Below are 27,763 nucleotides of genomic sequence, written 5' to 3' on the forward strand. Positions count from 1 at the left end.
AACATTACGTAGATGCAATTATGCACCACCAGCTTTACACTGTTCAGTGAAATTAACAAAGATGTTGTGCCATTTCTAAAAGATCTGCATATTTTTGATTCCTGCTCTGAAGTGCCAGATCATAAGCAGTTATATTTTCATTGTCTTGTGCACTAGCATCAGCACCTGCATGAAGCAAAATGTCTGGAACTGATGAGTTCATTAGGTGCCAATTGTCACTTGCAGCCACTAGAATGAGGGATGTCCTCCCCTTTGCATCTCTTTCATCCACAGGAGTTTGTATCTCTTCTAAAAAATATTTGATGATCGCACAATTTCCAGACAGAACTGCACGATGAAAGGCAGAGTACCCTTCATTATCAAAGGTGTCTACACTTTTTCCCACATTCAATACCTGCTTCAACATTTCCACACTGGTTTCAGCTGCAACATGTAGCAGAGTTGTCTTGTGTTCAGGGTCCCACCAGCAGTCTAAAAGGTCCATTCCCATTGAAATCAGGTGCTCCAGTATCTGTTTACAGTGTAACACAAAGTATGAAAAAAATTAATTCTAGAAACAATAGGTTCATCTAGTTACAAATTTGTACATGTAGTATTGTTAAGAATATTGAAATATCACAGTTAACTTCTAATCAATGTTTATCAGCATATTTTGTTTCTAGTTGTTGATTTATTGCCTGTAGATTCATTTCAAAAATTTTTCCTGTAATTGATACAACAAGAGCACATACTGGGGCTATTCAAAGTTTTTAATGACCCTAGCACTGACAGAATGTAAAACCTCTTCCTATTTCTTTAACTTGGTAAATGTTTATGTGCTGTTTTGGGTTTGTAAGATATCCCAAAATAATGAGAAAAATGCGGTCTTAGTAAAATAATACAAGACATCATTTACATTGTAAATTAAGTTTTTGTGTGACCTGTAGAGTATCTTCTCAAACATTATTACTCACCACTTAACACCAACCTAACCTTTACCAGAAAAAAACTGCCTGAATGTTTAAATGCAGATTGTGGAGAAATGCAGGAACCAACAACCCTATTCCTTTTATTGAAATTGAAACAAAGGTTGAAGAAAGGCAAACTCAGACTCATAGCATTTGTAATTTTAGAAAAAAGCTTTTGACAATATTGAACTAGATAGTGTCTTTGAAATTCATTTGTGCTGAAATGTATGTAAGTATAAACATTTATGGGAACAGTTTGTTGCGTATACAGTTATACGTATTCCCATTTCCCATATTGGTGACCCCGAAGTTTCCACATCTTCTGCGACTTCTGCTCTGGCTGTGTGGAATCAACAGGTTTTATGTTTGATGCCATGACTGCCTCACCCAACGTTTTATATGAGGATTTGGAGGCTCAGGTACTACTACCAGGCCTCTCCAATCCCCTGCCAATGGTTGTTTCACTGCTAATGGACAGTGATTCGCAATCTCCAACAAAGTTACCTCATACTTTGCTGCTCTACAATGGCCGAGTGTTACGCCATTACCTCAAACAATGGACTCAGGTTTTGTGCCACTGGACTGTACACACCACCATGTGAAAGGTGATGTGGATGATTTCCAGAATTGTGTAACATTCGATCACTCATGTAGTGTTCAAAGGGACCCAAATTTGCACACATGCTTTGATCCTCTACACGCCACAAAGTTGGATACAGTAGTGCCGTGTGCAACGCCGCTGTTCGTGCAAAACGCACACGGTCAACTGCTGTCAAGCTACGCCAGTTATGCCTTCCTCATAATTTAATAACGGACATTTTTATACATCAAGTTCGCCTGACTCAACCACCAGATCTCTCGTCCAGTTTCTTGACCATGTGGGTTCGAGCACACCCAACACAGCTTCGCCATCCAGGAACGATGTACCATGACAATGTGACCGCCAGCAGGTTTCACCAGTGACTTATGATCCTACCACACAGGTTACATTTCCGATGTGCACAGAAAACTCTCACTGTTGACATATCATGTAGCAAACTCCCCCCCCCCCCCTACGCCCCCCCCCCCCCCCCCCCACCTTCACTCACAAGGGCCCCGATTCTGACCATACAGCCGCTTGCTCCTTCCGCAGTACCATCTGCGCCTGCCACGCAGGCATTCCATGTCATTTCCGAGGTTGGACAATTTATGTACTGTGCCTTTAACCTCCGGTCCAGTTTACGGGCTTACCTCACACACTGCTCATCTGTTCATTCCCAAGGTACCGACCGTGCCTGCTGCATCGTACTTATGCCTGCCGCGTCATGATTATGTGACTCATCAGCAACATTGCAACCGGCCATTGTTCGGGACATGTTTGCTAGTAACATGCCCACGCCAGTAGTGGCGGGTTACAGGACAGCCTATCATACCATGGGACAGGGGACAACAGCCCCCCCCCCCTCCCCCCGGCTGTCTGCCGAAGTTACCTCCTTTATAAGAGGACAACCTCGTTTCATGGTTTGCACTTGTGGAGCACTTTTTTGAGTTACATCAGGTTACCGATGAAAACTAAATTTCTATGTCCCGTCATGCATCTCCATGACCACTCAATTTGTGACCTCCTCCTTTCGCCACTGCCGCCGCCAAAATACAAGTTTGCCAAGAAGACAATATTGGACCGACTTGCCCACTCGCCACAGGAATTAATAATCAAGATTCTGTACAAGGAATACCTGGGGGACCACACCCTGTCACAATTCTGGCGCTGCCTTCGGCTACTTGTGAGTGAACACATGATGCTGGACGTTACCCTGTGCGTGGTATGGTCTGCCAAGTTACCTATCGACCTGCATATACACCTGCTACCACACTCCTTCGAGTCTATAGGCTCTCGCCTTCGCATCACAAATCAGCTGTTTGCACTACTGTGGCAAAAGCAACCAGCACACCTCTCACCACTGGTTGGCACTACACCGCCTGTTTACCGGCCATCTGCAGGCAGAGGCAGGGCTCGTTCCACCTCCACATCATCTACACCACCGGCCAACACTCGTTTGCTCTCTCCTCTTTCCAAGCACTCAAGAATTGCACATGCACCATACGTCTCGGTTTACATTCTGGAACAGACAACGAGGAGAAACCTTCTCCACTGTCACAATCACCGTCACCTCCACATCCGGCTAATCCATACTGTTGGTGCCACAAGATTTTCGGGGATGAGGCCAAGAACTGCAGATTACCTTGCCAGCATCCAAACGCTGACCTCAGGATCTAAAAGACGTCAAGTCCTGTGGGGAACTTCACAAGCATACTCAAACATTGCACTCCGTCCACTCGTCCTCTTGGCTGAGCGGTCGTTTATGTTTGACTGGCATTTCGTCCCAACTTGTTTTCCTAGTCGATACAGGTGCTGACGCGTCCATCATACCTACATTGTTGGCTCCTCCTGTTTTTTCACCAACGAAGTTGCTTCTACGCACTGCCAACGAAGCACCATTACAAACTGTCGGCTCTGCTGAAGTTATGGTGCATCTTATCTCCTTCTCTACATTTCCCATTGACTTTTTACATCACTGACATTCACAAACCAATTCCCGGTATAGATTTCTTGTCCCATTACTAACTCTCCCCGAACATAGTCAAAGGTTCAGTGCTACACCACCCTTCTGACACTCAGATACCTTGCTCAGGCATTTATGCTCATCATTCCATTTCTGTCACGACATGTGATTTGGTTCACGAGTGCTCCACCCACGCAGACAAAATTGTGACCTGTGTCACTAATTTACTGTCACAGTATGACACAGTGGCACAACTCCTTCGGCAAAACGATGAGTTGAAACAATGCACTGCTCACACTTTCGACGAGCTCACCGCAGCTCGTACCTTGCTGCTGCAACTGCAATACACAGTTCCTTCACCTGATTGACCTTTATCAGCAGACACCAGCATGGACACTCATCAGGTTAGTTCAAAAACATTCATTGCATGTGATGATTTGCTTTCAGTGATCTCTGCACCTGCAACATGCCCGCTACGTGCAGTGCGGTGTGTTTCAAACAGTTCTTCTAATGACAGTTGGTGCGCAATGTGAGCATGCCCACCATGCAAGCAGCTGCCCCGCATGTTGGTAAACATTCCCCCTCTCTCATGCACCAACCATGTGATTCAGCAGCCATCGCTGTTCCCCGCATGACGCCAATACCTCTCTCACCCACACCAGTTACCCAACGCAAAGCTAACAACAGACAGTCGCTGCGTGCCCCGATTCGCTCCTTGCTACGCGCAGCCGACCTCTCCAAACAAGCACACACCGCACTCACGTTATAGGCATGTGACTTTCACGCTGCCTTTTCCCACTCGTGCTAACAGCTATGTCTCATTGCGCCCCACTCGTCCCAAAACTTCATGTCAGGACATTACTCAGCCTCGTGTGCAGTTCTCAGTCTCTTCCGTCACTGATGGAATGACACACAAGATAATTACTACTGCCGGCCCTCCTATTAGGCACAAGGTGAGATGCCTCAACCCCATTAAGTTGTGTGTGGCCCAGTTTCACCCCTTCATTTCTTCTCCACAAAACTGTCTACAGCACAGAAGAAATATTCCCCTTTTGATAGAGAACTTCTGGCAGTTTATAAAGCCGTCAAACACTTTCACCCTGACATTGAGAACCATTCTTTCTTCATCCTCACTGACCATAAACCACTGGCAGATGCCTTCTACAACCCTCCTGAGGACCCACCCCCTTGGCGTTTCCAACACTTCGGCCTGGTCTCTCAATTTACTACGGACGCACGCTACATCAAAGGCACAGAAAACATCCCCGCTGATTTCTTTTCGCGGATCAATACTGTGTCATACATCATCGATTTATCTGACCTCACCACTCTCCCGGCCTCTGATGAGAAATCTCAAGCTCTCCTCACGTATCCTCCGACATTGCTTGTGTTTACCAAAGCCAAGTTCCCTGGCGTCTCGGATGAAGTGTGGTGTGACTCATCTACCTGCACTCTGTGGCCATTGCTCCCTCCCACTGACAAGACTTCGACACCTTACATAATATCGCCCACCCTGGCATCTGCACCAATACATGCTTCGTCACCGAGCATTTTGTTTGGAAAAATGTTAAGCAGGGCTGTCAAACCTGGGCACGCAGCTGCATTTCCTGCCAATGCAACAAAATCGGATGCCACACCTCTCCCCCCCTTGGCAAGTTTGACATTCTGCAAGGACGTTTTTGTCATGTACATATCGACCTTATCGACCCTCTGCCACTGTCAGAGGCCCACAGATATACACTCTTCAAAATTGACTACGTCTCATTGGGTGGAAGCTGTTCCTTTACCCAACATCACAGCAGAAACCGTTGCCAAGGGATTCGTCTCATCGTGGAACGCTAGGTTCAGTTGCCCATCTACCATCCCCACCGACCAGGGTCGACAAGTCCAGTCTGCACTTTTCACGATTCTATGTAAGCTTTGCGGTATTAAAAAAGTTTGCAGACAGCCTACCACCCGCAAGGCAACCGTTTAGTGGAACGATGACACTGCAGCCTTAAAACAGCACTCAAGTGCCATGATTGCCTCTGGTTTGAGGCACTTCCTTGGGTGTTATTCGGTCTCCATTCGACCTTTACACCTGACTTACATGGAACCATCTCCAAATTCGTTTTCAGGGAGAACCAGGTTTTACCTGGGGAAGTTATCCTGCCTCAACCACCCGAGGATTTCCCCACCTCCCCAGACTTTATTAGTAGAATGTGCACCCACTTTAGACATGCACGGCTACACCCGCCTACCAGCCCGATAATGAGTTAGCTCATCCCATGGTAGGGCCTTCTCCTTCTGATGATTCGTCACCGCAGTTCATGGGTTTCCCAAGCTTGTCATCATCAACCCCATGCACAGGTTTTGATGACGTTTCATCTACTGGAGATACTTGCCCCCGACTTTCAATTTGTGCTGCAATGTACCACCTAATCGCATCAACAACGTGCCGATTGTCGTTTTCGACAACAGTGTGCTCGTGCTCCTTACAGACATTGCAGACTCGACACTCAACAAGGAACTAGATGTCAAGATAGTGCATAGCCTGTCCCTCCCCCAAGTGTGCAATCCATCAAGAGTTCGTGCTTTCATCTCTTAGACAGCTCGATCTGCATTAGGGGCAGGCATGCTCGCATGCTGCACCCCTCCCCACACCTCTACTCCCAGGCCGGCCGATGCATCATCCAACCCTGCTGGCTGTCTGATTATGATGTGGACCTGCATCCCATCACCGCGCCTTTGTACGCCACCCTGACTGAGATGGAACTTCCAGTTGTGCGCCTGCCACCTCGCACTACTCACTTCGACACCGACGCCCACACGACCTCCCCTCAGGCCTCACAGGCCGTACTTCGTACTGCGTGTGGCGGGTGGGAACGGGGGGGGGGGGGGGGGGGAGGTGCTCTGTGTGGTGTCAATAGGTCACATCAACTCACATGACCTGGAAGGTCGGCATTAATTGAGAAAGGAGTGAGACAGTTTTGTTATTCAGTTAGCAGTTAGTTGAATTCACAATGCAGTAAAGAAGACAAAAGAGAAATTTGAAAAAATGAATACATATTATGGGAGATGAAATAAAAACTTCACTGTTTGCTGATGTAACAAGAATTTTGTCAGAAATGGCAAATATAAGGTGAATTGAATTGAATGAGTAGTTGTCTTGAAAGGAGGTTATAAAAAGAGACATAAATAAAACAAGAATAAAGATGTGCGATTGAATTAGGGAATGTGATGCTGAGGGGGATGGTTTAGAAAATTAGGAACTGAAAGTTGGTAAACAATTACAGAGATTCGAGTCCACACAGAGGCTTACCAGCAATCAGTCTTCCCACACACCATCTGTGATTGGAACAAAGAAATAGGGAAAGTGAAAGTGGTATAAAAAGTACCCCCTCCCCCCCCCCCCCCCCCCCCCAACCACATATCATAAGGTGGCTTGTGTAATATAGATGCAAATATAGAGTATAAAAATAAACATAAGAATAAGCATGTGGCTCCATGAATTTTTCCAGTGTAATAATTCTTTGAATTCATTTTGGATCTCCAGCTGGAACATCTCGTCATCGGGACACAATATTTCAGTGGTCCACTTGGCCCCATCTTCAGGTGAGTAGGCCATCACACCATCTCACTGGAACAGAAATCAAACATGCCACAGCAGCTCCTTCATACACTGACCGTGGGTCCATCACGCATGCACAAAAATACCTGCGCTCTAGCAACAAACACAACAGCACACCTGTGGTGAAAGCTCACTGGAATGATAAATTAATATCAAACACTACTGACAGTTTTTGAAGACCAAGACAAGGACCATTGTTTCTTAATGTCAAACAGAACAGGGTTCCAACTCTTACTTAAAGGATACCCCTTATCTCTGTTTATAACATTGTCAGATAGCCATATTTCAATCGCTTCTTTCACTACACAGTTACTATACCGTGATGCAGGGGCAACCACTTGTGTCTCATAGTACAATATTTTATGTCCTTCTGTAAGACAATGTTCCACCACTGCAGATTTTTTTGGCTGAAATAAGCACGTATGGTGATGATGCTCCACGCAACCATCCTGAACTGTACAAATTGTTTGTCCAATATAGACTTTCCTGCAATGGCAGGGAATCTTGTAGACTCTGGGCTTTGTGAAACCGAAATCAGCCTTGACTGAGCCTAACAGGGCTCTGGTCTTAGCTAGCGGATGGAATACACTTTTAACATTAAATTTCTTTAAAATTCTACCTATTTTTCAACATATGCTCTCCACAAAAGGTAGGAAAGCCACCAATTTGCTTGTATCTTCCATTGGTTCCTGCAAAGGTAAAATCTTAGAGCATGATGGATCTGATTGTCAGTGTAACCATTCTGCTTGATCACAGCTTTTAGACAGTCCAGTTCTTGTGTCAAACTATCTTCATCTGAGATGGTGTAAGTTCTTTTTACCAATGTACATAGGATCCCGCTGCATTAGTACGGTGGATGAAAACTTGATGCATGAAGATATTAGTCCATATACACGGGCTTATGATAAACACTATGTCCTGATGTCCCATCATTCCTCCCATAGGCCAAGACATCTAAAAATGGAAGCGTTCCATCCTTTTCAACTTCCATTGTGGACTTAATATTGGGATGCAGGCTATTAAAATGATCTAAGAAACAATGCAGAGAATCCCTCACATGTGGCCATACTACAAATGTATCATTGATGTATCTCCAGAAGCAAGTTGGTTTTAAGAATGAGATCCTCAGCACCATGTCATCAAAATCTTCTGTAAACAAACTGGTGACTATGGGCGATAATGGACCCCCTACCTTTTTTTGTGGGGAGTATATCTTCAAAAATACATAGAGTTTTAAAGAAATTTAATATTAAAAGTTTATTCTGTCTACCAGCTAAGACCAGAGCCCTGTTAGGCTCAGTCAAGGATGATTAGGTTTGAGAAAGCCCGGAGTCCACAAGATTCCCTACCATTGCGGGAAAGTCCATATTAGACAAACAATTCGTATGCTCCAGGATCATTGGATGGAGCATCATCACTACACACATTTATTTCAGCCAGAAAAATCTGCAGTGGTGGAACATTGTCTTATGGAAGGACATAAAATGTTGAACGATGAGACACAAGTGGTTGCCCCTGTGTCGCAGCACTGGGACTGTGTAGTGAAAGAAGCCACTGAAATCTGACTATCTGACATTATTATAAACAAAGGTAAGGAGTATCCTTTAAGTAAGAGTCAGAACACTGTTCTGTTTGACATTAAGAAACAATGCTCATTGTCTCAGTCTTCAAAAACTGTCAATAGTGTTTGATATTGATTTATCATTTTCACGAGCTTTAACCACTGGTGCACTATTGTGCCTGTTGCTAGAGGGCAGCAATTTTTGTGCATGTGTGGTGGACCCATGGTCGATGTATAAAGGAGCCACTGCGGCGTGTTTCATTTCACTTCTGTTGAGATAGTGTGATGGCCTACTCCCCTGAAGATGGTGGCCAGGTGGACTACCGACATATTGTGTCCAGATGATGAGATGTTCTGGCTGGAGACCCAATATGAATACAACATAAGAATAAGCAATCAGTCATCCATATTTAATTAATGCATGGCACACATAAACTCATAATAGTGTAGGGGGAGGGGTTTATTAGTGATTGGGAGCTCCGTTAGGCAGGTGATGGAGCCCCTTAGGGAAATAGCGGAAAGGTCAGGGAAGAAGGCCAATGTTCAGTCTGTCTGCTTGCCGGGGGGTATCATCCAAGATGTGGAGGAGGCCCTGCCGGCGGCGATAGAGAGCACTGGGCACACCCGACTGCAAATTGTTGCTCATGTCAGCACCGATGACTCCTGCCATCTGGGTTCAGAGGTCATCCTCAGTTCATACAGGCAGTTGGTGGAGATGCTGAAGGTGGAAAGCCTCGCTCGCGGGGTAGAATCTGAGCTAACTATTTGTAGTATCGTTCCCAGAACCGATCGCGCTCCTCTGGTTTGGAGCCAAGTGGAAGGCTTAAACCAGAGGCTCAGACGATTCTGCAGAGATCTAGGGTGCAAATTTCTCGACCTCCGCTATTGAATGGAGAAATGTAGGGTCCCCCTGAATAGGTCAGGCGTGCACTACACACAGGAAGCGGCTAAAAGGGTAGCGGAGTATGTGTGGAGTGCACATGTGGCTTTTTTAGGTTAGAGAATTCTCTCCCTAGGCCCGACAAGACGCCTCCTGAGACGCAGCAAAGTAGCACTCCGTCTTCAGGCCACAAGTGGCCCATCGGGACCATCCGACCGCTGTGTCATCCTCAGTTGAGGACGCGGATAGGAGGGGCGTGTGGTCAGCAAACCACTCTCATGCAGCAAGGTAGGAGTAGGCAAAATGCAACAGGGAATAACGATATTAATCTGCTAATAATAAACTGCAGGAGCGTCTATAGAAAGGTCCCAGAACTGCTCTCATTAATGAACGGTCACAATGCCCACATAGTACAAGGGACAGAAAGTTGGCTGAAACCAGATGTAAACAGTAATGAAATTCTAAACGCAGATTGGAATGTATGCCACAGAGACAGGCTGGATAGTGAAGGGGGAGGCGTGTTTATAGCGATAATAAGTGCAATAGTATCGAAGGGAATTGACGGAGATCCAAAATGTGAAATAATTTGGGTGAAGGTCACGGTTAAAGCAGGATCAGACATGGTAATTGGATGTCTCTATAGGCCCCCTGGCTCAGCAGCTGTTGTGGCTGAGCACCTGAAGGATAATTTGGAAAATATTTTGAGTAGATTTCCCCACCATGTTATAGTTCTGGGTGGAGATTTTAATTTGCCGGATATAGACTGGGAGACTCAAACATTCATAACGGGTGCAGGGATAAAAAATCCAGTGAAATTTTTTAAAGTGCTTTATCTGAAAACTACCTTGAGCCGTTAAACAGAGAACCGACTCATGGCGATAACATATTAGACCTTCTGGTAACAAACAGACCCGAACTATTTGAAACAGTTAACGCAAAACAGGGAATCAGAGATCATAAAGCGGTTACTGCATCGATGATTTCAGCCGTAAATAGAAATATTAAAAAAGGTAGGAAGATTTTTCTGTTTAGCAAAAGAGACAAAAAGCAGATTTCAGAGTACCTGATGGCTCAACACAAAAGTTTTGTCTCAAGTACAGATAGTGTTGAGGATCAGTGGACAAAGTTCAAAACCATCATACAATATGTGTTAGATGAGTATGTGCCAAGCAACATTGTAAGAGATGGAAAAGAGCCACCGTGGTACAACAACGGAGTTAGAAAACTGCTGCGGAAGCAAAGGGAACTTCACAGCAAACATAAACATAGCCAAAGCCTTACAGACAAACTAAAATTACGCATAGCGAAATGTAGTGTGAGGAGGGCTATGCGAGAGGCGTTCAATGAATTCGAAAGTGAAGTTCTATGTACTGACTTGGCAGAAAATCCTAAGAAATTTTGGTCTTATGTCAAAGCGGTAGGTGGATCAAAACAAAATGTCCAGACACTCTGTGACCAAAATGGTACTGAAACAGAGGATGACAGACTGAAGGCCGAAATACTAAATGTCTTTTCCAAAAGCTGTTTCACAGAGGAAGACTGCACTGTAGTTCCTTCTCTAGATTGTCGCACAGATGGCAAAATGCTAGATATCGAAATAGACGACAGAGGGATAGAGAAACAATTAAAATCGCTCAAAAGAGGAAAGGCCACTGGACCTGATGGGATACCAGTACGATTTTACACGGATTACGTGAAGGAACTTGGCCCCCTTCTTGCAGTGGTGTACCATAGGTCTCTAGAAGAGCGTAATGTTCCAAAGCATTGGAAAAGGGCACAGGTCATCCCAATTTTCAAGAAGGGACATCGAACAGATGTGCAGAACTATAGACCTATATCTCTAACGTCTATCAGTTGTAGAATTTTGGAACATGTATTATGTTCAAGCATAATGACTTTTCAGGAGACTAGAAATCTACTCTGTAGGAATCAGAATGGGTTTCGAAAAAGACGAACGTGTGAAACCCAGCTCGGTCTATTCGTCCACGAGACTCAGAGGGCCATAGACTCGGGTTCCCAGGTAGATGCCATGTTTCTTGACTTCTGCAAGGCATTCGATACAGTTCCCCACAGTTGTTTAATGAACAAAGTAAGAGCATATGGACTATCAGACCAATTGTGTGATTGGATTGAAGAGTTCCTAGATAACAGAACGCAGCATGTCATTCTCAATGGAGAGAAGTCTTCCGAAGTAAGAGTGATTTCAGGCATGCCGCAGGGGAGTGTCGTAGGACCGTTGCTATTCACATTATACATAAATGACCTTGTGGATGACATCGGAAGTTCACTGAGGCTTTTTGAGGATGATGCTGTGGTATATCGAGAGGTTGTAACAATGGAAAATTGTACTGAAATGCAGAAGGATCTGCAATGAATTGATGCATGGTGCAGGGAATGGCAATTGAATCTCAATGTAGACATGTGTAATGTGCTACAAATACATAGAAAGAAAGATCCCTTATCATTTAGCTACAATATAGCAGGTCAGCAACTGGAAGCAGTTAATTCCATAAATTATCTGGGAGTATGCATTAGGAGTGATTTAAAATGGAATGATCATATAAAGTTGATCGTCAGTAAAGCAGATGCCAGACTGAGATTCATTGGAAGAATCCTAAGGAAACACAATCCAAAAACAAAGGAAGTAGATTACAGTATGCTTGTTTGCCCACTGCTTGAATACTGCTCAGCAGTGTGGGATTCGTACCAGATAGGGTTGATAGAAGAGATAGAGAAGATCCAACAGAGAGCAGCGCACTTGGTTACAGGATCATTTAGTAATCGCAAAAGCATTACGGAGATGATAGATAAACTCCAGTGGAAGACTCTGCAGGAGAGAGTCTCAGTAGCTCGGTACGGGCTTTTGTTGAAGTTTCGAGAACATACCTTCACCGAGGAGTCAAGCAGTATATTGCTCCCTCCTACATATAACTTGAGAAGAGACCATGAGGATAAAATCAGAGAGATTAGAGCCCACACAGAGGCATACCGACAATCCTTCTTTCCATGAACAATACGAGACTGGAATAGAAGGGAGAACCAATAGAGGTACTCAAGGTACCCTCTGCCACACACCGTCAGGTGGCTTGCGGAGTATGGATGTAGATGTAGATGTTGTTGTTGTTGTTGTCTTCAGTCCTGAGACTGGTTTGATGCAGCTCTCCATGCTACTCTATCCTGTGCAAACTTCTTCATCTCCCAGTACTTACTGCAACCTACATCCTTCTGAATCTGCTTAGTGTATTCATCTCTTGGTCTCCCTCTACAATTTTTACCCTCCATGCTGCCCTTCAATGCTAAATTTGTGATCCTTTGATGGCTCAGAACATGTCCTACCAACCAGTCCCTTCTTCTTGTCAAGTTGTGCCACAAACTCCTCTTCTCCCCAATTCTATTCAATTTGTTATTCAATTCATTAGTTATGTGATCTACACATCTAATCTTCAGCATTCTTCTGTAGCACCACATAGCGAACGCTTCTATTCTCTTCTTGTCCAAACTATTTATCATCCATGTTTCACTTCCATACATGGCTACACTCCATACAAATACTTTCACAAACGACTTGCTGGCACTTAAATCTATACTCGATGTTAACAAATTTCTCTTCTTCAGAAATGCTTTCCTTGCCATTGCCAGTCTACATTTTATATCCTCTCTACTGTGACCATCATCAGTTATTTTGCTCCCCAAATAGCAAAACTCCTTTACTACTTTAAGTGTCTCATTTCCTAATCTAATTCCCTCTGCATCACCCAACTTAATTCGACTACATTCCATTATCCTCGTTTTGCTTTTGTTCATGTTCATTTTATACCCTCCATTCAAGACACTGGCCATTCCGTTCAACTGCTCTTCCAAGTCCTTTGCTGTCTCTGACAGAATTACAATTTCATTGGCGAACCTCAACGTTTTTTATTTCTTCTCCATGGACTTTAATACCTACTCTGAATTTTTCTTTTGTTTCCTTTACTGCTTGCTCAATATACAGATTGAATAACATCGGGGACAGGCTACAACCCTGTCTCACTCCCTTCCCTACTGCTGCTTCCCTTTCATGCCCCTTGACTCTAATAACTGCCATCTGGTTTCTGTACAAATTGTAAATAGCCTTTCGCTCCCTGTATTTTACCCCTGCCACCTTTAGAATTTGAAAGAGAGTATTCCAGTCAACACTGTCAAAAGCTTTCTCTAAGTCCACAAATGCTAGAAATGTAGGTTTGCCTTTCCTTTATCTATTTTCTAAGATAAGTCGTAGGGTCAGATTGCCTCATGTGTTCCAACATTTCTACGGAATCCAAAATGATCTTCCCCGAGGTCGGCTTCTACTAGTTTTTCCATTCGTCTGTAAAGAATTCGCGTTAGTATTTTACAGCTGTGACTTATTAAACTGATAGTTCAGTAATTTTCACATCTGTCAACACCTGCTTTCTTTGGGATTGGAATTATTATATTCTTCTTGAAGTCTGAGGGTATTTCACCTGTCTCATACATCTTGCTCACCAGATGGTGGAGTTTTGTCAGGACTGGCCCTCCCAAGGCCATCAGTAGTTCCAATGGAATGTTGTCTACTCCCGGGGCCTTGTTTCGACTCAGGTCTTTCAGTGCTCTTCACGCAGTATAGTATCTCCCATTTCATCTTCATCTACATCCTCTTCCATTTCCATAATATTGTCCTCAAGTACATCGCCCTTGTATAGACCCTATATATACTCCTTCCACCTTTCTGCTTTCCCTTCTTTGCTTAGAACTGGGTTTCCACCTGAGCTCTTGATATTCATACAAGTGGTTCTCTTTTCTCCAAAGATCTCTTTAATTTTCCTGTAGGCAGTATCTATCTTACCCCTAGTGAGATAAGCCTCTACATCCTTACATTTGTCCTCTAGCCATCCCTGCTTAGCCATTTTGCACTTCCTGTCAATCTCATTTTTGAGACGTTTGTATTCCCTTTTGCCTGCTTCATTTACTGCGTTTTTATATTTTCTCCTTTCATCAATTAAATTCAATATTTCTTCTGTTACCCAAGGATTTCTACTAGCCCTCATCTTTTTACCTACTTGATCCTCTGCTGCCTTCACTACTTCATCCCTCAGAGCTACCCATTCTTCTTCTTTCCCCCATTCCTGTCAATTGTTCCTTTATGCTCTCCCTGAAACTCTGGACAACCTCTGGTTTAGTCAGTTTATCCAGGTCCTATCTCCTTAAATTCCCATCTTTTTGCAGTTTCTTCAGTTTTAATCTACAGTTCATAACCAATGTATTGTGGTCAGAGTCCACATCTGCCCCTGGAAATGTCTTACAATTTAAAACCTGGTTCCTAAATCTCTGTCTTACCATTATATAATCTATCTGAAACCTTCTAGTATCTCCAGGATTCTTCCATGTATACAACCTTCTTTTATGATTCTTGAACCAAGTGTTAGCTATGATTAAGTTATGCTCTGTGCAAAATTCTACCAGACGGCTTCATCTTTCATTTCTCCCCCCCACCCCCCTCCCCCCCCCCCGCAATCCATATTCACCCACTACGTTTCCTTCTCTCCCTTTTCCTACTCTCGAATTCCAGGCACCCATGACTATTAAATTTTCATCTCCCTTCACTACCTGAACAATTTCTTTTATCTCATCATACATTTCATCAATTTCTTCATCATCTGCAGAGGTAGTTGGCATATAAACTTCTACTACTGTAGTAGGCATGGGCTTCGTGTCTATCTTGGCCACAATAATGCATTCACTATGCTGTTGGTAGTAGCTTACCCGCACTCCTATTTTTTTTAATTCATTATTAAACCTACTCCTGCATTACCCCTATTTGATTTTGTATTTATAATCCTGTATTAACCTCACCAAAAGTCTTGTTCCTCCTGCCACTGAACTTCACTAATTCCCACTATATCTAATTTTAACCTATCCGTTTCCCTTTTTAAATTTTCTAACCTACCTGCCCGATTAAGGGATCTGATATTCCACGCTCCGATCCGTAGAATGCCAGTTTTCTTTCTCCTGATAACGACGTCCTCTTGAGTAGTCCTCACCCGGAGATCCAAATGGGGGACTATTTTACCTCCGGAATATTTTACCCAAGAGGACGCCATCATCATTTAACCATACAGTAAAGCTGCATGCCCTCGGGAAAAATTACGGCTATAGTTTCCCCTTGCTTTCAGCCGTTCGCAGTACCAGCACAGCAAGGCCATTTTGGTTAGTGTTGCAAGGCCAGAGATCAGTCAATCATCCAGACTGTTGCCCCTGCACTACTGAAAAGGCTGCTGCCCCTCTTCAGGAACCACATGTTTGTCTGGCCTCTCAACAGATACCCCTCCGTTGTGGTTGCACCTACGGTACGGCCATCTGTATCACTGAGGCACGCAAGCCTCCCCACCAACGGCAAGGTCCGTGGTTCATGGGGGTAGGGATGTAGATGTAGATGTAGCTTATTTCACTAGCATTTGATGTACAGTTCTTTTACCAGTTTAAGTACATACACACAAACACAGATCTACATTAATGAAGCCACATGGTTACTAAATGTTTATGAGTGGTTGACCAGGTAGGTTCAGTGTTGTGAGGAGAGAAAATAGCTTGACCAGACAGGGAAGGCGAGAAGGGCACTCTCAGTGACAGTCTAAAGTGACAACTGAACAAGACAACCATCATTAAAAGAGAGGGAGAGGGAGAAATTGGGTGATGTGTGCACATCAGTAAGTGTGTGTGTGTGTGTGTGTGTGTGTGTGTGTAGGAGGGGAATGGGGGAGTGGGAGAGGGGACAGGAGAAAAAGCGAGAAAGAGAAAAGGGATAAAAGTCTAGACACAGAAGGAATGGGATATAAAATAATGAGATGAAAGAGTAAGAGTACAGGGTGGAAAAAGGGACAATGAGAGATATAGGTCAGAAGGTTTGCCACAATATTAGTCACTTCGTACCTGCATAGCCCAGAAGGTACTGGTGCTGGGTGGAGGGGACCCAAATGGTTCAAGTACAAACACAGTTTAGAAAGTCAATGCCATTGTGGTGTGCAGCATATTAAGCAACCAAGTGGTCAAGTTTGCAACAGCCACTATCTACAAGAGGCCAGACTTGTGGGTAGGCAGAAGATTGGTTGTAACATGTACTTAAAAAACTGGATAGTTATTGTAGCACAGCTGGTTGCTTTCACATGTAGCCTTTCCTCTGATATAATAGAATATGCTAGTGACTGAATCACAGTAGTTGGTGGGAGGGTGTATAGGAAAACCTTCGTTGTCCACCTGTGGGATGCATGATTGAGGGCAGAAGTGTTGCATGGATGGCTGACGATGTTTAGTAGGTTGACATAAAACCACTTTAAGTATGAGGATAATATTTAACGGAGGATATCTCTCATCTCAAAAAACAGAAAGAGGTAATCAAAGGATGCAGCCAAGGTTTCTCAGGCATGGTTACAAGAGCACCACTAGTCTGGGACTGATTCACACAGTCACAGGTTTTTTGGTATTCCAGAAAACAATGGAATTACAAATAAGCTACCTCTGATTCTACTCCAGCTTCCTGCAAGTCAGTCCCTCAAGGATGTTTGAGTTGAAAGACCTGCCTTCTACACTCACCCATCACATCCTTCTGCAGACCAACCACTACCATAGCTTCTGTTATTCTGTCACAGCTTGGGCCATTAAAGGGGTCATTCAAGAAGTAATTTCTGCTTCAGTCACAGACCTGACTTTGGTAAACACAGGCATGATTCAGGGCTCCAGATGTTGGCAGCAGGGTATATGGATCCTGCTGAGAGTCAGCTGCCCCCTGATTCCCATTATCTATCCATCTCATTCTTACTTTGCATATCTTACCTCTGCTCGCTTTTCACACTCTCCTTTTCCCTCAAACCATATCAATCAGCTTGTGAGCTACTAAAATTTAGTGTCTTTTTCAGCTGTCAATGGGTGCATTTGTGTGTGTGTGTGTGTGTGTGTGTGTGTGTGTGTGTGTGTGTGTGTGTGTGTAGGTGTGTGTGCACATGCACGCGTGTGGTTGTTTGTGTATTTAACCTGGAAAACTAGCTGTAAGTCAAACACCATTACATCAGTCAGGCAAAAGATACCAGCTGCCAATCCTCATTTTTTTATTACAGTTTCTATCATGGACTTTACAATTTCACAGAATATGAATTTAACATCTGACATATTATGAAAGCTTCACAAAACAGATATCATATGAAAACAATGAAAAGGAAACATAGGCATGTGGAATCATGGTTGCAGGACTGTACTTCCTTGTTTCAAAAAGCAGCTCTACGGTAACACAAGATACATATATATAATTTGTATTAGCATACCTTAGTATCCCCTGCTGCAACAGCCAAATGGATTGCTCTAACATGATACTCCCTCTGAGCAGGTAAGAAATCTGCTCCTGCAACCAGCAGTAGCTTCATTGCCTGCATCAGAGAGCCAAGTTACATTTTTATTCCTTTGCATCATAAGAATTGTATGGGCTGATTACATATTAGTTTTTAAAGAATAACAAATTGTTGCTTCTGATATAAAACCACCGTGTACATTATATAGCTGATTTTTGCTAGGGTTTCTGTATGATTAATTAGAATGTACATTTCTGTGCCTGCAGCCCGTCATGAAGGAATGTGTAACAAACCCAGGTATCATTCATTCATGTACACATTGTATTTCACAGATCCCACCATAAAAGTTTCCCTTCATGGATGTGGAGCAATAACAGTTATACAGTACCATGTAGAAGTAACTACTCACGTTACTTCTGCAAAGTGTATTAACAACAAATTATGATTAGTGATAATCTACTCAAACTGAAAAGTCGGGAATTATTTGTAGCTTATCTTATGTATTTTAGTGTATGTATATTCAGACATAAACAGCTACTGCTCCTCCTCTTAAACTGCACAGTTGCTATTTTTCTCTCATACTTTAAACATAGCATTTATGTAACTTCATACAAAACACTATCAGCTGCCTATATACTGGCAAAGCTAAGATCATTTTAATAAAAGCGTTACAGTAAAGCAGGACTTACAATCCTGTGTTTCAATATTCTGATAAATTGCAGGAAAAGGAGGAGTGGCTAATAAAGCATTCTTTTGCTTTGTTTTTGAATAGTTGATGATTTTCAATTTTTTCCCTGGTGTCTACTAGCAACCTGTCACAGACTATTGCACTTGATTGTGAAACTCCTCTCTGAACTTTACATGAGGGTGCACAATCGAATTACTGTGGTTGTGAATTCCACAATTCATCCTAATTATACTCTTATTATTAACCACAAATACTAATAGGAAAAAAATGAATTCGCACTTGAGTGTAAGATTTCCAAGGACCTGGAAAATTTTTCCAAAGTGTGTTTGTGTGTCAAGTGCACATGATGTCAAATGTACATAATTGTGATGAACAAATACTTTTTTCACCTCAGCAACATCCCATATACCTATGCTACATTGCACTGTTGAGCACAAGTTTGCAAAATATACTAGCAATCCAGTCAGCTGGAATGAAAGAAATTTTTAAGCACAAAAGAGGCAAACCTGAGCCTTTGATTAACTTACTCATATGCTGGGGACACCTCAGTTTATTTTCCATCCTGATAGGATAGGAAGTTCATAAATGGAGCTCATTTTAATGTTTTTGCACTTGACAAACATGAGTCTTTATAAGATTCAGCGATACATGTAAGCTGTGAACCAGCTGTCAGCCTGTTCCACTACTCTCCTATCAGTTTTTAAGCATCCAGCCTGTGCTACTTCTCAACATGGAGACACAAAGACAAAAAGCATTGGCTTAATTAAGTTTGAAGCCTCCTGTGGTCAAATGTACATAGATAACAATGTGATTTCTATAGCAGTGCATGTGAAGCTTCTGATCTAAATACTGCTGGTGACAACCACAAATAGTAATTTCAAACTGAAAGTTTTGTGATTGTGCCAGACAATAAATGATTTTCAAAATACCATTTATTGTAGTTATTTGAAGTTGTAGATGAGATCTGGGAATGATGTGGATTGCATTTATGAAAATATTTACTTAAACCAAACTCTTAAATTATTGGCTAAGGTACTGAGAATGCAGCGTAAGCACCTTTTAATTAATTATTTAGGCTTGAATCATCATAGAAACTAGTATATAAAAATTTGAAAGGTGCCAGATATTTAGCTTTCGGCTTCTTCACCTCACCACAGTAGTTGTGCGGCAGTAGTTACTATAGTTGTGGAGATATGAAAGTTTAACATGGTCTCCATCACATTGTGGTGATCACCAAGATATCTTGTCTCTTTTATATTAATCTATTTTTCAAGAGAAAAATTCAAGGTGAACAGTTTTGTAGCTCTCCCACATGTGAACAGTGTATGTTTAAAAAACACAAGTCTTTTACATTCACTCCACTACACTGATAATCATTCTGTTCAGTAATCTGTCCAGAAATCAGAGTCTTTTAAAGCTGAATGGTAAGTTAGTTTAAACAAGTGTAATTGTGGTATGAATAATTATTTTTGTATTCCAGTTAGTATTTCCACTTCTGTGATGCTGTTTAGAATTGTTTTTGTGAGGGCCTATTGAGAACATTGAGTGATATTAGAAATTCTTTTGAGAAGTTAAGCTTTCACCTTGGTTCAGTGGATTTAAATACTTTTCTTCCCCTAGTATCATATCTTGTACTTAATAATTTAATTGTTGAAAGACATAATTTTTGAGAACAAAGCCTATTGTGATGGCACTGTTGTACAAATCTTTCTTGGACTTCTTCCTGTGTTAGTTCAAGTTAAAGGCTTAAGCTTTTGATGATTACCTCCATTGTCTTCATCAGAAGCAACTGACTATCAAAACTGCTGCTGTGGTGGCCTTATGTAGCCATTAGATGGCTTCCAATTGGTTGGTAATTGCGTAATGCTGTTGAAGACGGTGTCAACACCTGTGCTGGTGATGCCCCACTCCTGTAGTAGCGTGAACATTGTGATGTCTTCTCCACTCCAAGAGCTCACTTCCATGCTAAGATTATATCAGCTATCACGGATGAAGTTCTTCTCACACATTCATATTTCTACATCCTCTTTAATTACAGAATTTCAGTATGCATGAGTATGTTTCTCACTCTAATTATTTGTTCACACAACTGTTCTTCATTTAGGTAGTTTTGCTCTATAAGCAGATACATTTTTTCAGTGAGTTGTTCCTCTGTTTTTACTCTGTTGCTCAACCCATCAGTTAAGGTGATTTCACCAGATTGTGGATCAATGTAATATGTGTGATTTCCAGTTTGTATGTTAGATCATTCAAGAGTATTCTAGTATACCCAAAATATTATTTGTAAATGTTCAAGAATATTTGTAAAAGCTCAAAAACATTATGCAGTGACCAAATTAAGGAGAAGTCTCCATGGTCATAGAACGAGTCAATACATGAAATTATAACACGATAGTAGTTAATATCATATGACATAAGCATATGAAGATATGCGAAGTAGACTACTTTTCATGTTGAAATGTCACTTATTTCAGATACTGTTCCAAGGGTAAATAAAGCAGCATTTAGTTTCTGAACAAGATCCTGAACACGGGCTTTCCACAACAGCTTATTATCTATCCGAACGCCTAGGAACTTGAACTGTTCTGTCTCGCTTATAATATGTCCATTCTGTCTGATCAAAATATCAGTTCTTGTTGAATTGTGAGTTAGAAACTGTAAAAACTGTTATTCACAATGAAGCAGCACTGCAAGTTGTAAACAAGAGGCAGAGTAACACAATAAACTAAAAAATAGACAACTTTAAAACTGCTAACTAATACCAATAAATCTACAAAACTAATTATAAGATGAAATTCACAAAAGTTAGTTTAAGCACACAAGCTGTTAAAGCTACTGAGGACTATTCCAACCACTGATCTTCACACACAAATGCTTGAATTTTATTAGCGCAAGTCTTGAAATATGCTATGCTGGTGAATGGGAATAATGGATACCGGTACTCTAAACATCTTCCTGGTTCAAGGTTGGCATAGACATTTTCTTTCAACAATCAAACCAGTCAGGAGACTGGTGACTCAAAAAAAAAAAAATCTGTGCTATTCTTTTGTCTTGTTAGCTATTTCTTGCTTTGGTTATTGCTGTTAAGACCATTGGTGAGTAGGTCATCTTTCTCTCATTCTCTCTCTCCCTAACTGTAATATTCTGGAACTCCTATGTTTCAAATGTTAGGTAAATATTTTTTCAAGTGTGTTAACTCCCATGTAATTACAATGATACAGGCTCTCATTTAATACTGAAAATAATAATATTAAATTCAGACAAATAAATTCAGTATCTAACTTCCAGATTCTATGTAAGTCACTGAGATTTAGATGAACTGTTCTTGTCAAATATTATGCTATCAGCAAAATATATCCCACTTTCATAAATCCTTATTTGAATTATTCAAAATGAAATATTCTGTCTACAAATATGCTCACTAATATTTACTCAAATACTGAACAAATTGACATCCATGTAATAATGAGCATCACAAAAAATTTCTATAAACAAGGATGCAAGATTAAATGATTCAGTGTATCCATAACGAGAAAACAATGTGTTGTGTTGCACAGTGACTTTAAAGTAAGGAAGCTCGTATGGAAAAAAAGTGACATAATTACTAACATCAAAATTTTTGCACTCAATTGCTGCTTGGAGCGCTGTACTTCCAGCATGATCCTGCATATTAACATTGGCACCTTCTTTTAGCAATAACTTTACAGACTGTTTTTCTTTGACAGCAAGCATCAATGGGGTCTGCCCACCATTGTCCTGTTGATTGATCCCCATTTCATGTTGCTCATTTCTCTCATTCAGCAGTAATTTCACGGCCTCAGCACGGTGGGACTGAGCTGCCCAGTGCAGAGGCATCCGACCATTTAAATCCCTCTCTGTTACATCTGCTCCAGCAGCAATCAGAGCATCCACTGTCTGAAAAAAAAATTCCTTTGAAATGTTTATAATGTGGTGAGTGTTATGAAAAATTAGCCTTGTCACTGTTAGAATTAATGTGAAGAGATCATGTTGTTCTGTAATAGCAAATCTCAATCAATAAAATTCTTCTTCTGCTACAAACATCTTACAAGCAAGTCCCAAATGCACAAATTGTAATTCTATTTCATATTTATGTGGGAAAAAAACAAATGACAATAAAATATAAAGTGTAAGGAATAAGCCAATCATGTTATATTACTTAATTACAGGTAACATAGATCGAGCATATGACCATGTTCAATCAACTTGTAGGGAAAAAAGGTTACATCAATGGGAAACCCAGGAAGTAGTATAACATGTATATGAGCAGAAATAGGAAAGGTGATTAGCAACACATGGAAAGGATGAGAGATCTCGTATATCAAAGCCCTTTTTCACAGCTATGACACACACACACACACACACACACACACACACACACACACACACACACACACACACACTAACTGTCTCAAAATGCTGCAGCCTGGCCTGTGCAGGTAGTAATTTTGCATGTGTTGAATGGCTGATGGCGAAATAGAAGTGGTATGAAGTGGGAAGAGGGAGGAACACAAAAAGAGAATCGAAACATCATGTCAGTACAGAACGTGCAGTTGCATGTGGAAGTGGGGCAAATAACAAGGTAGGGGGCAGAGTATGGGGCTGCTGAAAGCAATGCCAAGACAAAAGTGCAGAGGGACAGTGAAGGATACAGAGATGGAGAGAGACAATGTCAGGGTCTGGTGACTCTTCTCCGAAAACTATTTCCTTCACTTCCAACTGCTGCTTATCTTTACTACGCTTTGTCAATTTGATAGTCCAGCAACCTCTACACAGAAAGTTGTGTAAGTTCCAAACAGATACAAACAACATCTTAAAAAATTAATTTTCTTAGTAGGAAGATTTAACAAGTGAGAGGTCCTAACTCGCTTTTAGGACATACCTGCACATCAGTAACATTTAGTACACAGGTAATTTCCTTATGAACAAGCATTATTATTTTTATATTCCACTACACACGTCATATTCCACCAATCATCTGAATGTGGAAAGAAGGAAAAAAAGTGATCCCAATTATTGGGCAATATAATAAAATGACATAAAGGAACTAATTATTATAATACCAGCAGCCTGCCATGGCCTCACTTTGGTAGCTGTAAATATCTACAGCCAGACAAAGTGTCCATAATATGTAGTGGTATACACAAACCTTCCTCAAGAAATGCTCTGTCTATTACTAGAAGTCATATCGAGACTCCATTAGTTCATGAAATTATCCTTCACAAACAGACAGAGAAACATGGTGGATGACTTTAATTAATAATCTGTTTGGCTACAGTATATACAAACACAGCGCGGAGTGGCGGTGTGGTTAGAGGCACCATGTTACTAATTGCGTGGCCCCTCCCGCCGGAGGTTGGAGTCCTCCCTCGGGCATGGGTACATGTGCTGTCTTTAGCATAAGTTAGTTTAAGTAGTGTGTAAGTCTAGGGAACGATGACCTTAGCAGTTTGGTCCCTTAGAAATTCACACACATTTGAACATTTATACACAAACCATCAATATGTCTATTAGTGAAAACAATTTCAAAATCTGTGCATTAGTTACTGGGGCTAGCCATTACATACAGACAGAAATACATGGTGGAGGACTTTAATCTGTACTTCTATACTAACATATTAAGCCAAGATGTTGTTTAACTTCATTTCCGAAAATCTCAAAAAGTTCTTGACCAATTTACTTCAAATTTTTATACAATTATCTAATAAATGTTCAGACAAACATAGCCTACATTTCTTAAATATGTGGTACATAAATATATATATTATATAATATATAAAGGGCAAATATTGTTCATAGAAACCTTGAAAAGTTCTTGACCAGTTAACTTCAAACTTTTACACAGTACTCTAATAAACATCATGTGTTCCTAGAGAATTAATGTTCACTGAAAAGAAATGCATTTGTTGGTTAAGTTCTTTTGCTTGTTTTTGACAGTTCCGTTTTAAAGTTTGTAAGCAGGAGATAAATAAGTGGTTCTCCATGAAAATCAGATACATTTTTCCTACAAATTTGGGGGCTTTAAGGAGTCAACTGAACAAGTGATGATGCAGTTTTGCCACCTACCTACGACATTTTTGAGGACTTCTCTGAGCGCCATTTTGCCTGCAATAATGTAGTTACATGTAATTGTGTTGATTCTGGATCTAAGACAAGGATTCACACTTAAAAATGATGAGCAGTAGCAGAGCAATACAAGGAAAAATTTTAACTGTGATAAAAGCAGAAATAGCTGACCAAAAAAAATAATAAATAAATACATAACATAGAAATGGTAACATAAGGTGAAATTTCAAAAGTGAATGGAAATATAGCCTCTGCACTGGTTAATACCATTAAATCTCTACATAGGTTAATTTTCAGAACGGTTCCAGATGATATAAGAAATCAGAAATGCTTGAGAGAATTTTCTGGCTTTACATTTCAGTCGATACTAGCGTGTCATGAACTTGAAGCTAAGAAGCCATTCATTGAAGTATTTTTCAGAAGCAGAGTTAGAAGCAATCTGAAATACATCATATGATCAAAAGTATCTGGACACCTCCAAAAACATTCATTTCTCATGTTAGGTGCATTGTGCTACCAACTACTGCCAGGTACTTCATAACAGAGATCTAAAAAAGTCATTAGACATCATGAGAGAGCATAATGAGCACTTTGAACACGGTCAAGTGATTGGGTGTCACTTGTGTCATAAGTCTGTATGTGAGATTTCCTAAAGATCCCTAGGTCCACTGTTTCTGAAGAGATAGTGAAGTAGAAACATAAGGGGCACATACAGCACAAAAGTGTACAGGCCAAACTCCTCTATTGACTGACAGAGACCACCAACAGTTGAAGAGGGTTGTAATGTGTAATAGGCAGACATCTGTCCAGACCATCACATAGGAATTCCAAACTGCATCAGGATCCACAATAAGTACTATGACAGTTAGGCAGGAGGTGAGGAAACTTGGATTTCATGGTTGAGAGGCTGCTCATAAGCCACACATCACACTAGTAAATGCCAAATGATGCCTCACTTGGTGTAAGGGGCATAAACATTGGATGATTGAACACTGGAAAAATGTTGTGAGGAGTGACAAATCACAGTACGCAATGTGGTGATCTGTGGGTATGGCGAATGCCCAGTGAATGCCATCTGGCAGCGTGTGTAGTGTCAACGCCAAAATTCAGAGGTGGTAGTGTTATAGTGTGGTCATGTTTTTCATGGAGGGGGCTTGCACCCCTTGTTGTTTTGCATGGCACTATCACAGCACAGGCCTACATTGATGTTTTAAGCACCTTCTTGCTTCTCACTGTTGAAGAGCAATTCAGGGATGGAGACTGCATCTGTCAACATGATCGAGCACCTGTTCATAATGCATGGCCTGTGGTGGAGTGGTTACATGACAATAACATCCCTATAATGGACTGGCCTGCACAGAGTCCTGACCTGCCAGGTCTCACCGACTAACATCGCTACCTCTCTTCAGTGCAACACTCCGTAAAGAATGGGCTGCCATTCCCCAAGAAATCTTCCAGCACTGGATTTAACGTATGCCTGCAAAAGTGGAAGCTGTCATCAAGGTTGAGGGTAGGCCAACACCATACTGAATTCTAGCATTACCCATGGAGGGCACCACAAACTTGAAAGTCCTTTTCAGCCAGGTGTCTGGATACGTTTGATCACATAGTGTATATTGTGTATACCGTATTTACTCGAATCTAAGCCGCACTTTTTTCCCGTTTTTGTAATCCGAAAACTGCCTGCAGCTTAGAATCGAGTGCAAAGTAAGCGGAAGTTCTGGAAAATGTTGGTAGGTGCTGCCACAACTAACTTCTGCCATCGAATATATGTAGCTCTATACAGGCATGCTTTCCAGCCACAAAGATAAATATGGGCGCCAAAACCTCTGCGTCAGTAAATAAATTAAAAGGTAGAAGAATGTAAACATTTGCCATGTATTCTTTTGTGTTTCCTGCTATCTCATTTAAATCCTGTCTGCCTAATAAACTACGAAACTAGAGTGGGACAACAGTAAACGCGGAAGAATATACATATCATGTCATATTTATATTCGTATTATTCTTATGCTGAATAGTGATACAGTCAGAAATGAAGCACAGCAACTGACTAGATTTTTAAATCTAAGATAAATCTAAAAATCTAATTTCTGTGCAGAATGCACTGTACTAAAGGGGCGTCTGCAAAGATTTTCAAACGGAGAAAAATTTTCGCTGAACTCTCGTCCAGAACATCTTCTATCATACAAAGTCTATTATTTGGTTTTTGTTGATCATTATCAAAGAAAGCAGGAGTGTAAGTAACAACAAATAGCAGTCTCTTGCCATTCTTTTGCATAAGAGACAATTCCTCTCTTTTTTTATTGTAAGCTGCCGTAGCGCACACAAAAGCTCGCTACGCCGTGAACGGCGACAGGTCGTAAACACTCATTATCTGAATGCAACAAACAATGCATGAAACAGTACAATAATGCATTTTCAGCGTAGAGTGACATAAATACCTATAAGAAAGAGAACGACACTTATCAGATCAAAGCAAAATAAGCAATCGATTCAAACCAGACAAAGCACATGAAAAAGGAAGGGTACCCTTATAAATACGGACAGAGCACCTGACTCATAGCAATGGCTACCTGGCAAAGCTTCACTGCTAAGCTTATGACTCAAACCAAACTGCTGTAGCTGTATCTTCATCCATTCAACCTCAATTCTGTCTCAATGGACCAACTTTGTTTCGATTTGCAGGTGCGGTCTAAAACTTTTCTCTCCCTTTGAATTTCGAGTCTCAAATTTCAAGTGCGGCTTAGATTCGGGAAATTTTTTTTCCTTGATTTCGAGTCGCATTTTTCAGGTGCGGCTTAGATTCGAGTGCAGCTTAGATTCGAGTAAATACGGTAGGCAGTGGGACAGAAATATGAAATTACTACTGAGATTTGCTATTATTTACCCAACATTCACGGACTTGCAGTGAAAATTAAAGACGATGTACAATGTGAAGATGATGGTGATGATACTGATGATGATAAAAGGATGCAGATGGGTAGTGATAGAAGACTGAGTTTACTTGAAAAGATGATGACAAAAGTTTCTGATTTAGAAACAGGTGATAAAAGTGAAACATGGTTCTCGCCACAGTTACAAGTTCAATGTAAATTTTCTCTGGCATTCATGACA

The 27,763-nt window shown here is 41.4% G+C and overlaps 1 protein-coding gene across 1 annotated transcript in view; it reads right to left on the reverse strand.

Annotated features, from left to right (window-relative positions):
- LOC124596603 (putative ankyrin repeat protein RF_0381) overlaps positions 1–27,763 on the reverse strand; it is a 228,725-nt gene that overhangs the window by 70,978 nt on the left and 129,984 nt on the right. Inside the window, exons 9-11 of the mRNA XM_047135813.1 lie at positions 22,175–22,480; positions 17,854–17,955; positions 395–511 (exon numbers count right to left, since the gene is read on the reverse strand). Coding sequence (XP_046991769.1) covers positions 395–511; positions 17,854–17,955; positions 22,175–22,480 — 525 coding nt within the window. The remainder of the gene's footprint in view (positions 1–394; positions 512–17,853; positions 17,956–22,174; positions 22,481–27,763) is intronic.

Source organism: Schistocerca americana, chromosome 1 (assembly GCF_021461395.2).
Source record: "Schistocerca americana isolate TAMUIC-IGC-003095 chromosome 1, iqSchAmer2.1, whole genome shotgun sequence".
In the NCBI taxonomy this organism is placed as follows: domain Eukaryota; kingdom Metazoa; phylum Arthropoda; class Insecta; order Orthoptera; family Acrididae; genus Schistocerca; species Schistocerca americana.